The sequence below is a fragment of the Neoarius graeffei genome, chromosome 19, assembly GCF_027579695.1.
Source record: "Neoarius graeffei isolate fNeoGra1 chromosome 19, fNeoGra1.pri, whole genome shotgun sequence".
NCBI classification, from domain to species: Eukaryota; Metazoa; Chordata; class Actinopteri; order Siluriformes; family Ariidae; genus Neoarius; species Neoarius graeffei.
In genome coordinates, this window is record NC_083587.1 from 9,422,086 (window position 1) to 9,436,712 (window position 14,627).

A 14,627-nucleotide genomic window follows, 5' to 3' on the forward strand; every position below is an offset into this window, starting at 1 on the left:
TCACCTTTGTGGTGTAAAGAAATTATTTTCTTTGGGGAATTCTGAAGAGACAAGTTGAGCATCACTCTCCATCCAGCATCCAGTCACTAAAAGAGGTCATTGCTGAAGAATGGAAAAAGATTGATGTTGCAAAATATCACCAACTTGTTCATTCCATGCCTAGAAGACTTGATGTCATTAAAAATCATGGAGGCCATAGACAGTACTAGATGTAGTAGTTTTTGTTGTGGGGTGTACTCATTTTTGCACCACCCTAATTTGAGTAAAACTGAAAAAAACGTGTAATCTAAGTTATATTATATTATTAACCTTACTTTCACGTTATAAGTTAAACAGATGTTATATTCAACTTTGTCTCGTCAACATTTTGGAAATTGTGTTCATTGAGATTGTTTAAAATGTTACTTTTCAAAGGGGTGTACTCATTTACGCTGAGTACTGTAACTTCTGCATAGTGACAAAACCAGGCATATGCTGGGGGGAATCCGGCTAAACCCCTGCTGCAACAGGCCCTCTTTAAACTGCAGGGCATATTTTACAAGTACCATGCAACTATCTGAGGAAATTATGATTAAAACATTGATAGAATGAGACTAAAATTAAAATTGAGTTCCACTGATAATCTTGACCAAAAAAAAAAAAAAGACTAAAATGTAACTACTATTTTCAGGACACAAGACTAAAAGTAAATTTAAAATCATTTAAATTAAAGATGAACACTGCTACACTGAACTAAAACAACATTGGCTCCCAAATAAATATTACTTGTACAGATCAAAAATATTTTATATAAAACCCATTTAGAGACAGAACTGACTTTTAAAGTTGTGTATTTTTGTAGCTGTCTGTTTAGAGACCAAAACACAAGGGAGAGATAGATATTTATCAGAGAGGTCTGATTCACAGCACAGATTTGCCATGTCAGAAGTAAAGCCTTTTATGAGAAACCTTTCCTTTGCCTAAATTCTAATAAAGCCTTGCCTGCATTTTCCTATAGTTACTAAATTCATCTCGGAGCTTGTCAGCTGTTTTGTGAATCTTACGATACAGTCAAAAACCTTTAATTCAGCCTTCATGAGGCTTAATAATATTGGCATGAGCCATTGTTCTTGTTTCTGTAAACCTCATTTAAAGCCATATACAGTGGGGCAAAAAAGTATTTAGTCAGTCACCAATTGTGCAAGTTCTCCCACTTAAAAAGATGAGAGGCCTGTAATTTTCATCATAGGTATACCGCAACTATGAGCGACAAAATGAGGGAAAAAAAATCCAGAAAATCACATTTGTCTGATTTTTAAAGAATTTATTTGCAAATTATGGTGGAAAATAAGTATTTGGTCAATAACAAAAGTTTCTCAATACTTTGTTATATACCCTTTGTTGGCAATGACAGAGGTCAAATGTTTTCTGTAAGTCTTCACAAGGTTTTCACACACTGTTGCTGGTATTTTGGCCCATTTCTTCCATGCAGATCTCCTGTAGAGCAGTGATGTTTTGGGGCTGTCGCTGGGCAACACAGACTTTCAACTCCCTCCAAAGATTTTCTATGGGGTTGAGATCTGGAGACTGGCTAGACCACTCCAGGACCTTGAAATGCTTCTTATGAAGCCACTCCTTCGTTGCCCGGGCGGTGTGTTTGGGATCATTGTCATGCTGAAAGACCCAGCCACATTTCATCTTCAATGCCCTTGCTGATGGAAGGAGGTTTTCACTCAAAATCTCACGATACATGGCCCCATTCATCCTTTCCTTTACACAGATCAGTCGTCCTGGTCCCTTTGCAGAAAAACAGCCCCAAAGCATGATGTTTCCACCTCCATGCTTCACAGTAGGTATGGTGTTCTTTGGATGCAACTCAGCATTCTTTTTCCTCCAAACACGACAAGTTGAGTTTTTACCAAAAAGTTCTATTTTGGTTTCATCTTACCATATGACATTCTCCCAATCCTCTTCTGGATCATCCAAATGCTCTCTAGCAAACTTCAGACGGGCCTGGACATGTACTGGCTTAAGCAGGGGGACACATCTGGCACTGCAGGATTTGAGTCCCTGGCGGCATAGTGTGTTACTGATGGTAGCCTTTGTTACTTTGGTCCCAGCTCTCACACCAAGCTGCTTACCTATTGCAGATTCAGTCTTCCCAGCCTGGTGCAGGTCTACAATTTTGTTTCTGGTGTCCTTTGACAGCTCTTTGGTCTTGGCCATAGTGGAGTTTGGAGTGTGACTGTTTGAGGTTGTGGACAGGTGTCTTTTATACTGATAACGAGTTCAAACAGGTGCCATTTAATACACGTAACGAGTGGAGGACAAAGGAGCCTCTTAAAGAAGTTACAGGTTTGTGAGAGCCAGAAATCTTGCTTGTTTGTAGGTGACCAAATACTTATTTTACCGACGAATTTACCAATTAATTCATTAAAAATTCTACAATGTGATTTCCTGGATTCTTTCCCCCCATTCTGTCTCTCATAGTTGAAGTGTACCTATGATGAAAATTACAGGTCTCTCTCATCTTTTTAAGTGGGAGAACGTGCACAATTGGTGGCTGACTAAATACTTTTTTGCCCCACTGTATTGATTTCTTGTAAAAAAAAAAAGTAAATGTGGTATTTTTCTACAGGTATACAGGAGCATGCAGTGTGAAGAATACATCGATGCCAAAAGAGAGACGCATGTGAATTGGATGAGGTGAGCAGTACACTAGCTGTTGGGTCGTTTCAGTGATTTTGATTTTACAGCTCCTCATTTGTTGGAAGAACTTTATCTTCATGTCATTGATATCTTCACCATGCTTTCTCCAAGTCTGTAACTCTGATCTGATTTTTTACCTTTTTCTGAAACGTTGCCTCACTCTTTTAGGTATGTGAATTGTGCCCGTAATGAAGAAGAACAGAATCTTGTGGCATTTGAGTATCAAGGGGGAATTCTGTATCGTTGCTGTCGATCCATTAACCCAGGACAGGAGCTCTTGGTGTGGTATGAAGAGGAGTACACCAAAGAACTCAGTCCTGCACCTACAGGAACAACCAGACAGCAAGGTGTTACTTTTGTCTAAGAGGTTATAGAGGTTATTTTCTGCATCATTTCGTGATGTTTCTGAGCCTACCAGTGTTTCTGGGATGAAAGCTGTTGTACAATGCCGTCTGCAATAACTAGAGCATTCCCCAGAGAACTCATTTTGGCCTGTTCCACTAACCAGGTAGGTCTTCTCGATCATATGACCGTGACCAACCAGAGAGGGTGAAGTCTATCAGCTTCCTTTGAGACACGTGAAGTCCGCCCACTGCATATCTTGCTATTGCAAAACTGACTACAGTGGTGCTTGAAAGTTTGTGAACCCTTTAGAATTTTCTATATTTCTGCATAAATATGACCTAAAACATCATCAGATTTTCACCCAAGTCCTAAAAGTAGATAAAGAGGACCCAGTTAAACAAATGAGACAACAATATTATACTTGGTCATTTATTTATTGAGGAAAATGATCCAATATTACATATCTGTAAGTGGCAAAAATATGTGAACCTTTGCTTTCAGTATCTGGTGTGACCCCCTTGTGCAGCAATAACTGCAACTAAACAGTTCCGGCAACTGTTGATCAGTCCTGCACACTGGCTTGGAGGAATTTTAGGCCATTCCTCCATACAGAACAGCTTCAACTCTGGGATGTTGGTAGGTTTCCTCACATGAACTGCTCGCTTCAAGTCCTTCCACAACATTTTGATTGGATTAAGGTCAGGACTTTGACTTGGCCATTCCAAAACATTAACTTTATTCTTCTTGAACCATTCTTTGGTAGAACGACTCGTGTGCTTAGGGGCATTGTCTTGCTGTATGACCCACCTTCTCTTGAGATTCAGTTCATGGACAGATGTCCTGACATTTTCCTTTAGAATTCACTGGTATAATTCAGAATTCATTGTTCCATCAATGATGGCAAGCTGTCCTGGCCCAGATGCATCAAAACAGGCCCAAACCATGATACTACCACCATAATTTTTCACAGATGGGATAAGGTTCTTATGCTGGAATGCAGTGTTTTCCTTTCTCCAAACATAACGCTTCTCATTTAAACCAAAAAGTTCTATTTTGGTCTCATCCATCCACAAAACATTTTTCCAATAGCTTTCTGGCTTGTCCACATGATCTTTAGCAAACTGCAGACGAGCAGCAATGTTCTTTTTGGAGAGCAGTGGCTTTCTCCTTGCAGCCCTACCATGCACACCATTGTTGTTCAGTGTTCTCCTGATGGTGGACTCATGAACAGTAACATTAGCCAAAGTGAGAGAGGTCTTCAGTTGCTTAGAAGTTACTCTGGGGTCCTTTGTGACTTCGCCAACTATTACACGCCTTGCTCTTGGAGTGATCTCTGTTGGTTGACCACTCCTGGGGAGGGTAACAACGGTCTTGAATTTCCTCTACTTGTACACAATCTGTCTGTCTGTGGATTGGTGGAGTCCAAACTCTTTAGAAATGGTTTTGTAACCTTTTCCAGCCTGATGAGCATCAACAACGCTTTTTCTGAGGTCCTCAGAAATCTCCTTTGTTCATGCCATGATACACTTCCACAAACATGTGTTGTGAAGGTCAGACTTTAATATATCCCTGTTTTTTAAATAAAGCAGGGTGCCCACTCACACCTGATTGTCACACATACTTTTGCCACTCACAGATATGTAATATTTGATCACTTTCCTCAATAAATAAATGACCAAGTATAATATTGTTGTCTCATTTGTTTAACTGGGTTCTCTTTATCTACTTTTAGGACTTGTGTGAAAATTTGATGATGTTTTAGGTCATATTTATGCAGAAATATGGAAAATTCTAAAAGGTTCACAAACTTTCAAGCACCACTGTATATAGTAAACCACAATATATTGTTGTAGTTTTATTCATCATGCCCAGTTTAACCAGAAGTAGCGTAAAATGCATGACCTGTGGATCCCGAGTGGCACAGCAGAAAAGTGTTGTCCACGTCATCCTCCCCATCATCCAGATATTGTCACTTTCAAATCCTGATGATGCCACAATCATCTGTGGTTGGGAGCTCAAGAGAGCAAAATTTTCTGGGCTCTCTGGGAGGGAGAAATGGCATGCTCTCTCTTCTCTGCCCTGTCAGTTACACCGGCCAGTCATGGGTGTGTGAGAGCACATTTAATAGGAAGTAAGTGGATTGGGCTTTCGTCCGAGTGTGCTTTGCAGCCCCCTGACATTGTATGAGTAAAATGTGGTCAACTGGTGTTTCTTGTCTTGGAGGAAGCACATGAGAGCCTTCCCTGGTTGGTAGCTGTTATGTGATACTGGAGAGGAGTCTGATGGGTGGGAATTGGCCATGGCTAAATTAGGGAGAAAATTGGGGAGAAATCGGGGGGGAATGCCCTGTCACAGCAAACACATAATATAGGATAATGTCAGACCTCCCCATATTAAAGAAACACTGGGGGGGGGGGGGGGCGTCATTAATAATACCTTCAGTGCAATATAACCAGCTGGCTGGAAAGAAGTTAGTTGAACACACACATGCAGTGTGTCTGAACCAAGCGAAGTTGTTAATTGGATAATGCAGATGTCAGTCAAACCCATCAACCATTATAAAAATCAATTGCAACACATTTGCTTTATTTCAGGAGCATATGTGATGGTTATATTATCAAGCAATTTAACAAGCAATAACAATTTTAGTATTTTTATGGAATTCAATAATTCCACGAGTCATACCATGGTGAACTTATCTTTTTAATTATGTTAAATTTTAGCTCCTTAAAGTGCATGTCACGGGTAAATTCAGGAGCAAGATCAATGTAATTCTCCTATTTTATATTAAACTTTGGTCAAATATCTATAACATTCTGCATTCTCTGAAATTTTTTTTTACCTTGCGCAATACCAGAAAAATTCAGTTGAAATCAAGCCATTTGAGGCGAATCGGTCCGCCTCTAGAAAAACTTGGCATTTGAATTTCCTGGCAAACTGATTTTCGTGATGTTGCGTGCGGAACGCCTCCCTCTGAATCCTACGTCAGCGCTGGTTTGTTTATGAGAAAATGACCTGGTGGTTTTCTGCAATTTTTTTCAACGTTATCACGTAATTATTAAAATGGTTAACAGATGTATCGTAGGAGGGTGTAGCAACACCAATCATGATGGGATTAGTACTCATCGTTTCCCAAAAGACTGGACAAAGAGAGAAATAGGAGCACTTGGTCTACACAGGCTGTGCACTGAAACCATGCAAGCTCTCGCAGCCTGCTGACGCTTCCGCAGGTGACATCACGAATCTGGCTCCAGACTCCCTTGGGATTTTTCCAGACGCATGTTATTTTATTTTTTTCTGCTGTCGACAGATGGTCTTATGCAAAATTACCCTTCTGGATGAGTGTATAAAGGGACATACTTTTCATATATAAAAAATAAATAAATAAATTGGTCCAGGATATGCACTTTAACTCTTGCAGCTGAAGAACTTCAACATGTTAAGGAACAAATAGTGTCTGATGAATTAATGAACAATTAAACACATGGAGGTTTGGTTGCTTTATTACTACAAATCACACTCACTACGTTTACATGCACATAGAGAGAATCGAATTTCTGCCGTTGCTCGACTGAAATCGAAGTTCAAAATGCCATGTATACACCTTAATTCGGCTGAAATTGAACCGAACTTGATTTCTCGGAATCGAGCTACACAACCTAGTTTATGCGATTTCTGCCGAGCTACTTTGTGCATGTATACCCTATCGAGCTAGTTGTCGAGCTACTTCCGGAAGTGACGAGTGACGAGACCACAAGCGGGAAACACAACAGCCTCGGTCGGCATGACAACGGCATGAATCTTTTCTTTTTGTGGCATTGTTTGCACTGTTAAAATTTAGCTCACTTACTGTATCACCAAATACATCTGTACAGCTGTTGCATAGCTGTGAATTGTGTACATAAACAAGTCATTGTATTTGTGTGTGTGTATATATATGTCCAACATCTGAAGAATGTCAATAAAAACAAAACAATTGAACTTTTTGTGTGTTTATTAAGACATAAGTTAAATTGTAAGCCAAAAAAAAAATATTTTTTGTAAGCAAAAAATGGACTTTAGAAAAATATTATTGTGCAAAATAAGTTGTCTTACAAAACAGTGGTCTGCGCCGGACAGTTTGTAGCCATAGTCTGTTAGAGCAAGCCTAACAGCTTGAACACAGAACTGCTAGTGTTGCCAGATTGGGGGTTTTAAGTGCATTTTAGCGGATTTGAACATGTTTTGGGCTGGAAAACGTCAACAGTATCTGGCAACACTATAGCGCTTCTTCATGACGACAACCGGAAGTGTACCAACACGATGGGGCGTGTAGCGCCACGTGTGGCTCGGGTGCACAATGCACCTTGCACAATAGCCCGATTTCACTTGTGCATGTAGGATTGGATTTCTCTGGCACCCCTGCTGGGACCCTTTGCTCGATTACCAACAGCAGCTCGATTTGGACGTGCATGTAAACGTAGTCACTGTGGCATTCTTCAAATACTGCAGTAAGGAAATTCCTATTGCTGCAGACCTACTTGAATGCCATCTGAACTGATGCAGTGTGTCCCTTTTTTTTATACGCCTACATTTAAATTAAATGACTATTGTTATATGTCTTAATTTATGGATGTTGGCTTGCTTTCATCAATTACATTAATATGAATCAACTGGGCTTCACAAAATCCCACAAAACTTAATTTCATGAAATTTGTGTGTAATTGAAATTAATAAGTGGTTTTAAACTTGATAACCTAATCCGTATAAAAAATCCAGATAGAAAATACATATTTGCTTGTGTAAATGCTACTAGAAACTATTTGCAAATAAATCTATCCATATCCAGTTTGATAAATAAGGCCCATTTTTGGATCTTTCAGAACCTTGAATGTGAGGGCTGAGTTTCCTTCTCAATCCTGGATGAGATGTAAATAAGGCTAGGCTTGCCATTACCTAGACTTGACATGATGTCCAACAAGAACCAACAACTCCCCTTTGGTCACTCAGACCCACGGGGCTATGGCCAATGCTGTGCATAGCTGCTGTTCCAGGATCTTATTGAATCTCCCAGTATTCCAAGCTAGAGGCTGCTATATCTTAGTCCGCAACCTTTTGTTTTTGTCTCAGTCTTAATTCACATAGAATCTTGATTGAGTTTCAGTAAAAGCACACCTTACATTGGGTTAGTGTTGTTATATTTTATAATCTTGTTGCATTTCATGTTCAATTTATTTTTGTCCTTTCATTTCTCCAGAAGTAAAGAACACTCTGCTGCAAGTCTTTTCATGCTCCACATGCCCTCGTTCCGATGCATCTCAAATTTACCTCGACAAGCATATCCAGAGATGCCACTATGAAGAGTATGTGAGACTGCGAGAATCAGGAGAGATTAAATATAAGCTTCAGCTCCCCTCCAAATGCTCCAGTCGTCAACCGACATCAACTGATATTATCCATTCTGATACTTCCCATAATGATATACAGAAGGAAATTCACCACTGCTCAGATTGTGGAAAGAGTTTTAGTTATCAGAATGCACTCAAGACACACCAGCGCATTCACACAGGAGGAGATCCACATCACTGCTCACAGCGTGGTAGGAATTTTACTTACCAGAGTGCTCTCCAAACACACCAGCGCATTCACACAGGAGAGAAGCCGTATCACTGCTCACAGTGTGGGAAGAGTTTTACTCAGCAGAGTCATCTCCAACTACACCAGCGCATTCACACAGGAGAGAAGCCGTATCACTGCTCACAGTGTGGGAAGAGTTTTACTCATCAGAGTGCTCTCCAACTACACCAGCGCATTCACACAGGAGAGAAGCCGTATCACTGCTCACAGTGTGGGAAGAGTTTTACTCAGCAGAGTCATCTCCAACTACACCAGCGCATTCACACAGGAGAGAAGCCGTATCACTGCTCACAGTGTGGGAAGAGTTTTACTCATCAGAGTACTCTCCAAACACACCAGCGCATTCACACAGGAGAGAAGCCGTATCACTGCTCACAGTGTGGAAAGAGTTTTACTCGTCAGAGTAATCTCCAAACACACCAGCGCATTCACACAGGGGTGAAGCCGTATCACTGCTCACAGTGTGGGAAGACTTTTACTCATCAGAGTACTCTCCAACTACACCAGCGCATTCACACAGGAGAGAAGCCGTATCACTGCTCACAGTGTGGGAAGAGTTTTACTCATCAGAGTACTCTCCAACTACACCAGCGCATTCACACAGGAGAGAAGCCGTATCACTGCTCACAGTGTGGGAAGAGTTTTACTCGTCAGAGTACTCTCCAACGACACCAGCGCATTCACACAGGAGAGAAGCCGTATCACTGCTCACAGTGTGGGAAGAGTTTTACTCAGCAGAGTAATCTCCGACGACACCAGCGCATTCACACAGGATAGAAGCCGTATCACTGCTCACAGTGTGGGAAGATGTTTGCTTGTTTAGTTACATTTAAGACCTTCAAGTGCACTAACTCAGACATTGCATGATTTAAAGTTGTCAAATTAAATATGGTTATTACAGTTTTGACTGAAAATGACCTGTACTTTGAACTTTATTGTTCATGTTACACTGGTCAACAATTTTTCAGAAGTTGTCTGCTTCAGAGATGAAGTTGGCTATTATGAAATTTGGTGTGTTGAATTAGAAGTGACAGTTAATCAGCTGATTGACTATGGCTTCCAAGATATTTAAGATTTTTAATGTTATACTTATGTACATTGTGTAGATTGTAAATTTTTTACATATAAATTGTAAAACTAGGTGTCTTCATGTGTTTATGGTCGGTTTACATGATATTTCACCCGTTCTCTTTGTAATACTAGAAAATCAGCAAAAAGTTTATATAAATAAAATGTATTATGAACCAAATTGCAAAAACCAATTATGTATAATTACTGAATAGGTTTTGTCCTTATTCTGTGTATGCACAGTGGGTTTTTATTTATTTATTTATTGGCAGCTTGTCTCTTGTATTCATGAAACGGAGCATCTCTTGTCAAGCAAAGACTTGACCTCGAGTGCATAGCACTGTATGAATTTTTTTTTTTTTTTTTAGCTTATATAAGACCAGTTTGTTCAGCAGAGTGATGTCAGTTGACTTATGAATGCATCATCAGTGACTTCTAGGAATAACCTAATGTCATGTATGATGCAATACCGGCTTCAGATTGCATCATTCATTGTTTTGCCCAAAAAGTAAGTACTATCCAAACCCACTCATAGATTTATTCATAGAGCCCATCTTGAAAATGAGCCAATGCACAATTTTAAGTTTCATTTTCGTTCTCAGCGATCCAGAATTAGAAAAGTTTGACTATATTTATTTCAGAAGCGATTTTGGCTGTAGACCAGTGTTCAATGACCTGTTTTAAAATATGTAACCTTATAGTGATGTTTAAAATGAGACAATGTTTTCTTTTGCTCTTAAGTAGTCATTAATTACCACCATACAAATAGTGATTTAACTGTAACACTTATCAGTGTAGTACTGCAGCATGAGACTAATTGTTCATGGAATTACAACCCTGATTCCAAAAAAGTTGGGACAAAGTACAAATTGTCAATAAAAACGGAATGCAATAATTTACAAATCTCAAAAACTGATATTGTATTCACAATAGAACATAGACAACATATCAAGTGTCAAAAGTGAGACATTTTGAAATTTCATGCCAAATATTGGCTCATTTGAAATTTCATGACAGCAACACATCTCAAAAAAGTTGGGACAGGGGCAATAAGAGGCTGGAAAAGTTAAAGGTACAAAAACGGAACAGCTGGAGGAGCAAATTGCAGCTCATTAGGTCAATTGGCAATAGGTCATTAACATGACTGGGTATAAAAAGAGCATCTTGGAGTGGCAACAGCTCTCAGAAGTAAAGATGGGAAGAGGATCACCAATCCCCCTAATTCTGCGCCGACAAATAGTGGAGCAATATCAGAAAGGAGTTTGAACATATCATCATCTACAGTGCATAATATCATCAAAAGATTCAGAGAATCTGGAAGAATCTCTGTGCGTAAGGGTCAAGGCCGGAAAACCATACTGGGTGCCCGTGATCTTCGGGCCCTTAGATGGCACTGCATCACATACAGGCATGCTTCTGTATTGGAAATCACAAAATGGGCTCAGGAATATTTCCAGAGAACATTATCTGTGAACACAATTCATCGTGCCATCCGCCATTGCCAGCTAAAACTCCATAGTTCAAAGAAGAAGCCGTATCTAAACATGATCCAGAAGCGCAGACGTCTTCTCTGGGCCAAGGCTCATTTAAAATGTACTGTGGCGAAGTGGAAAACTGTTCTGTGGTCAGACGAATCAAAATTTGAAGTTCTTTATGGAAATCAGGGATGCCGTGTCATTTGGACTAAAGAGGAGAAGGATGACCCAAGTTGTTATCAGCGCTCAGTTCAGAAGCCTGCATCTCTGATGGTATGGGGTTGCATTAGTGCGTGTGGCATGGGCAGCTTACACATCTGGAAAGACACCATCAATGCTGAAAGGTGTATCCAGGTTCTAGAGCAACATATGCTCCCATCCAGACAACGTCTCTTTCAGGTAAGACCTTGCATTTTCCAACATGACAATGCCAAACGACATACTGCATCAATTACAGCATCATGGCTGCATAGAAGAAGGGTCTGGGTACTGAACTGGCCAGCCTGCAGTCCAGATCTTTCACCCATAGAAAACATTTGGCGCATCATAAAACGGAAGATACGACAAAAAAGACCTAAGACAGTTGAGCAACTAGAATCCTACATTAGACAAGAATGGGTTAACATTCCTATCCCTAAACTTGAGCAACTTGTCTCCTCAGTCCCCAGACGTTTACAGACTGTTGTAAAGAGAAAAGGGGATGTCTCACAGTGGTAAACATGGCCTTGTCCCAACTTTTTTGAGATGCGTTGTTGTCATGAAATTTAAAATCACCTAATTTTTTCTCTTTAAATGATACATTTTCTCAGTTTAAACATTTGATATGTCATCTATGTTCTATTCTGAATAAAATATGGAATTTTGAAACTTCCACATTATTGCATTCCGTTTTAATTTACAATTTGTACTTTGTCCCAACTTTTTTGGAATCGTGGTTGTATTACTGATCAGGATTTTAATGTTTAATGGAAATGTCGATCAAACCAAATGAGTACGGAGCACTTAAATGAAGCTCGTCCAACTATATGCATCCACCTCGTCTCACTGGTTGAGGAGAAGGCATCAAAGTTGTTTATAATAATCTAGGAATTGTACAAAAACCTGAACAATGATTCAGTATGCTTGAAGTTCTTTCTCCTAATGTATGTAGCTAAAAAAAAAATCTACGCAGTTGATTCAACTAATTATTTACAGACCCGTGGTTTAAATTCTGAAGTTGTTTCTGAATTTGCGGAATTTCTCAAACCTGGTTGTATCTTTAGACAACAAATTAATTGTTAGAGACATTGTTTTGATCACCTGGAAGACTCTGAGAACAGCATCCGTGTCCATTCTAGATTCAGTAGGGGTGAATCAGAAATGTCATAGGACCTAACCCTATTTTTGTTCAGGTTTTTGTACGATTCTTAGTGGTCACACTCTCGATCTAGCACTTGCATTTGTATTAAATATAGAAAATATAGTCATACTTCCACAGTCTGATGCTCCCTCAGACCATTACCTCATCTTTTTTGAAATGTCTTAACAATAATATATGCGCCTTGCACACCATCACATCAAAAGTACATTCACAGCAACTACTGCATAAAGTTTTATCAGTAGTTTCCCAGAGTTATCAACTATGATTGGATCCCCATTAGACCTCACAGAATTTGATCAGACAACTGAATGCTTTGAGTCAACATTCTTTACTTTAGATAATGTAGCTCCACTTAAAAGAAAATAATTCAGGAGAAAAAAAACCTAGCACCTTGGTATAACAATCACACATGCACCTTAAAACATACGAAATACATGTAAAATTAGAAAATGGTGTCAAACAAAATTGATAGTATTCCAATTAGTATGGAATGAGAGCCACTGGAACTCCAGAGACAAGCTTCTCATGCTGTTTGTTCAATGTTTCTCTCCACCATAATAGAAGATAACAAAAATAATCTTACATTTTTATGGAATGCTTTTGCAAAATTAACTAGGAATAAGACCACCACAGAAACATGCAAACCTTCAATAAGTAGTAGCGATGGCTTAATGAAGTTTTTTTTTTTTTCAATGGCAAAATTGAAAATATCAGGCAAAAATATCAAACTATTAATTTGAAACTAGACAATTTGATAGGTATCCAACACTATGAGCAATGATTTGTGTTTTACACTCCTTAAAGAGACCGAACTAATTTCACTTATTCAGTCAAAATCTTCAACTTGTGTATTTGTGGGGATTTTTTTCACTCCTTACCTATATGATTCTTTAAACAAATAACACCAGAAGCAATCAAACCTCTTTTTGAAAATCAATCAGTTATTCTTTTAGCAATGGCTATGTACCTAAATCCTTTTACCTAGCAGTTGTCGGACTCTTGATTAAAGAACCTAACCTTAACCCTTGTCAGCTGTCCCATTATAGGCCAATATCAAACCTCCCTTTTATCTCCAAAATCCGAGAAAAAACTGTGGCATAACAGTTATGCTCATATCTACATGGGAATAACATCCATAAAAGGTATCAATCAGGATTTAGATCTCATCATAGCAGAGCCACAGCACTGGTTAAAGTAGTAAATGACCAACTAATGGCTCCTGATCAGGGGTGTGTCTCCTTGCTTGTGCTGCTTAACCTTAGTGCAGCTTTTGACACCACTGATCATTCCATTCTGCTGGATAGACAAGGAAATGTCATTGGAGGTAAAGGAATGGTCCTCTGCTGGCTCAGGTCTTATTTAACTGATCATTGTCAGTTTGTATATGTAAATGGTGACTTTCATATGCATGCTAAAGTAAAGTTTGGTGTTCCAGAAGGTGCTATCTTTGGCCCACTCCCCAAAATAGGCTACCTCTGGTTAGGATTAGGGTACGGTGAAAGTTTTCCATTGCCCCAGCAAAAGCTGGGGCCTGTGTTCTGCATGGGCCTGTCCAAAGTCCATCTACTCTCTCACCCCCCACAGCCCAGACACCACACTCCCGAGCAAACAATCTTTCTGTACCTTAACCTGGATGTTGGTCGAAGGGGTTGGTGATCAGTCTAATGGTCCTCAACCAGGTTTCGGGAACGGGATCATGGGAAGGTCTAGATCCAAGATTTGATTTTAGTGGTTGAGATTAGATTTAAGGGTTGAGAGGTTAGGGGTTGGGGTTAGGTACTGGGATCACGGCTAAGTTTAGGTGTAGAGGTTGTGGTTAGGTTTGGGGGTTGTGGGGAATAGCCCTTAAAACAAGTCTGATTGACTGGATACCCCCACTAGGCTTAATTGTCTGCTTACACTCAGCCTTCCAATTCTTTATACGATACACTTGGCTTAATTGGCTGCTTACACTCAGAGCCTTCTAATTCTGTATACAATACCTTGACCCCTTTACTAGCAATGATTGCTGTTTTAACCTCAAAACCTTCTAATTCTTGGCCCATGACCTTAACCACTTAACTAGCCATAATTGC

At 39.6% G+C, this 14,627-nt stretch overlaps 1 protein-coding gene across 1 annotated transcript; it reads left to right on the forward strand.

Moving 5' to 3' along the window:
• The first annotated feature begins 2,624 nt into the window (after window positions 1-2,624).
• On the forward strand, window positions 2,625-11,806 carry LOC132867705 (zinc finger protein 664-like). The gene is made up of 3 exons (XM_060900713.1): window positions 2,625-2,685; window positions 2,857-3,035; window positions 8,270-11,806. The coding sequence occupies exons 1-3, from the start codon at window positions 2,630-2,632 to the stop codon at window positions 9,424-9,426; spliced, it is 1,392 nt and encodes a 463-aa protein (XP_060756696.1). The 5' UTR covers window positions 2,625-2,629; the 3' UTR covers window positions 9,427-11,806.
• Window positions 11,807-14,627: the final 2,821 nt, after the last annotated feature.

What these genes read in the sequence shown, in the direction of transcription:
- LOC132867705 (XM_060900713.1), top strand. Translation starts at nt 2,630, where the DNA reads ATGCAGTGTGAAGAATACATCGATGCCAAAAGAGAGACGCATGTGAAT. An exon ending in ACGCATGTGAATTGGATGAG is followed by an intron (nt 2,686 to 2,856) that starts GTGAGCAGTACA and finishes TCACTCTTTTAG; the next exon opens with GTATGTGAATTGTGCCCGTA. An exon ending in AGGAACAACCAGACAGCAAG is followed by an intron (nt 3,036 to 8,269) that starts GTGTTACTTTTG and finishes TCATTTCTCCAG; the next exon opens with AAGTAAAGAACACTCTGCTG.